Raw genomic sequence first — 2,500 nt, 5'->3', positions numbered from 1 at the left:
CTCGGTTGTCTTTCTCGTTCCCTCCTTGATCGTGATGTGTTCCTCTTTCTGCCGGCCATCTTCGAGCTGCACCTCCAGCACAGATCTGACCTCGGGTTTCACATGACATGGCGTGGCAATGACCTGAGTTTCACGCACAACCAGCGGCTCTCTGCGGACGAAGCTAACGGGCGACTTTTCTCTTTTCACATCAATCACACACACAGAAACCTGCCGCGCCTCGCCGTCACTACACCGCCGAGAAGAAGAAGAGGAGGAGGAGGAGGAGGAGGAAGTATTGCTCACTTTCTTTTCCTCTCTCCCTCTCGCGTCTCCCCCTACCCCTCTCCCTGCCTCGGCCGCCCCCACTTTAAAGGTGGCACTACTGTAATAATTGCTGGTTGACCCGCTTGTACTCTTAATGCTATCACTAGATGTAAAGCTTTCTTTTAAAGACGTAATCTTAGCCTCACTTCTGTAGTCACTACTAGTCCGACTAGACACCTCCTTACTCTTGTAGAAGGAGCTGAAGGCAGGGGACGTGGGTGAAGAAGAACTAGAAGTCTTTCTGTAGGAGAAGACCGGGGAACTATTGGAGTCACGGACGATCGCCGTGGTGGGGGAGGAAGGAGGTAGACACGAGATGGGCGTGGCGGGCGAGGGGCACTTGGGCGTGGCGGGGAGCCCGTCGTCGTGCAGCTCGTCCAGGGCGGAGGCGAAGCTGAGTCGAGCCAGCGCCGAGGAGGGCGACATGTCCGGGGAGTGAGGTGTGGAGGACGGCGAAGCGGGCACGGCTTCGAGGGTCGACCGGAGGTTGAGACTGAGCGACTTGGGCATGTGGTTTTGTAGACCTGAACACGCGTGCCTCTCCAGGTAGGTCGACGCGTAGGCCGCCGAGGACGAGATCGAGGCAGTGGACGAACCCGACGAGTGCGACTCGTGGCTGCGGAAGAGGATGGGCGCGGAGGTGGGGTCGCGCTGGCCCGCGTCGCGCCGCAGCTGCCGGTCCAGCTCGGCCAACTGACCCACGAAGTTGATGTTCGGGGAAATGGTCGGACGTCGCGTCTTCACGTACCTGGAAAGCACGGGGGAAATCAGTCACACAAAGCGCGTTAAAATAAACACAGATTACCCTATACAGTCATAATATACACTACACAACCATAACCCACACCAAAATAGGACAAACAAATATCAAAAAACACATTTCTCAACAACGAATACCCCAAAACAACAACAAAAATTCACTCAACGAACCCGACCGCCCCAGATACTCACATATAAGCTTCATCAAAGGGAAGTCGGAGATGCTTCATAACATAAGCGATAGCGACCGTGGCCGAGCGTGAGATACCCGCTAAACAGTGGACCAGCACGCAGCCACCAGACTCACGAACCTTGTCTGGTTAAAAAAAAAAAAAAAAAAAAAAAGACAAAAGAGGGAAATTAGTGAGCGTTACAAAATTTTATTTATTCAGTTATTTATTTACTTATTTAGTGAATTACTTATTTATTCTATTTATTAATTCTATTTGTCCTCTTCATTTAGCTATTTACTGATTTACTGATTTACATATTCATTCACTGTTAAAGAAATTAAAATAACAAAACCAATTCTAATAATCGTAGCAACAAACAATTATTATTTTTTTAAATCCATATCAAGCCTAACAACGCAAACAAACAAACAAACAAACCACAAACTTCCCCAGCACCCAAAAACTCACCGATGAAGTTAAAAGCATCATTGAAGTAAGGGAGAAGTTTCTCGCTGAAGTTGTCGTTGACGGCGATGCGCATGAAGTGGGATTCTTGAACGAAGTCAGGCTTAGGACACGACACGCTGACGTTCAGCTCGTACAGGATATTGTGGTCCTGCGGGGGAGAAAGGGAGGGATGGGGGGTTAAATGTTGTATTGGGGGTGGGGGTGGGAGAGGGAGTTGGAGGGAGGGAGGGAGGGAGGGAGGGAGGGAGGGAGGGAGGGAGGGAGGGAGGGAGGGAGGGAGGGAGGGAGGGAGGGAGGGAAGAAGGGAGGGAGGGAGGGAGGGAAGGAGGGAGGGAGGGAGGGAGGGAGGGAGGGAGGGAGGGAGGGAGAGGGAGAGGGAGAGGGAGTTGGAGGGAGGGAGGGAAGGAAGGAGTGAGGGAGAGGGAGGGAGGGAGAGGGAGGAGGTGGGGAGGAAGGAGAAGGAGGGTGAGTGGGGGTAAAGGATGGACGGATGGATGGAGGGAGGGAGGGGAGGAGGAGGGAGGGGGTAGGGAGGAAAGAAAGAAAAAAAGGAAGAAAGAAGGAAGGAAGGAAGAGAGAAAGAGAGTTTGGGGGGGGGGGGGGGGGGGATGTGTGGACTAATAAATAAACTGACATACAGAAGAGGAAAGAAAACGACTGGAATTCCCAAAAATATAAAATCCTTCAGAAAATGTAAGATAAATGACAGGTTAGCAAATACATACACGTAAATATTTTCACAGAAACAAATTGCCTACTGCAGCGCAAAACATTTTGTCATTCATATTTAAAAA

The 2,500-nt window shown here is 50.9% G+C and overlaps 1 protein-coding gene across 11 annotated transcripts in view; it reads right to left on the bottom strand.

The window, feature by feature from the left end:
- The window catches only part of LOC125031253 (tyrosine-protein phosphatase vhp-1-like), a 46,102-nt gene that overhangs the window by 23,668 nt on the left and 19,934 nt on the right, over window positions 1–2,500 (bottom strand). For all 11 annotated transcript variants that reach the window (XR_007115463.1, XR_007115464.1, XR_007115465.1 and 8 more), the window contains exons 7-9: window positions 1,707–1,854; window positions 1,258–1,381; window positions 1–1,054 (exon numbers count right to left, since the gene is read on the bottom strand). The exon at window positions 1–1,054 is cut by the window's left edge and continues 879 nt beyond it. Coding sequence is in view for 8 of the 11 variants with exons in the window: in XM_047621908.1 (XP_047477864.1) it covers window positions 1–1,054; window positions 1,258–1,381; window positions 1,707–1,854 (1,326 nt within the window). In the remaining 3 variants the exon portion in view is untranslated. The remainder of the gene's footprint in view (window positions 1,055–1,257; window positions 1,382–1,706; window positions 1,855–2,500) is intronic.

The sequence above is a fragment of the Penaeus chinensis genome, chromosome 12 (assembly GCF_019202785.1).
Source record: "Penaeus chinensis breed Huanghai No. 1 chromosome 12, ASM1920278v2, whole genome shotgun sequence".
NCBI lineage: Eukaryota > Metazoa > Arthropoda > Malacostraca > Decapoda > Penaeidae > Penaeus > Penaeus chinensis.
Note: the sequence above shows the minus strand (reverse complement) of the source record. Positions and strands in the feature narration are given on the sequence as shown.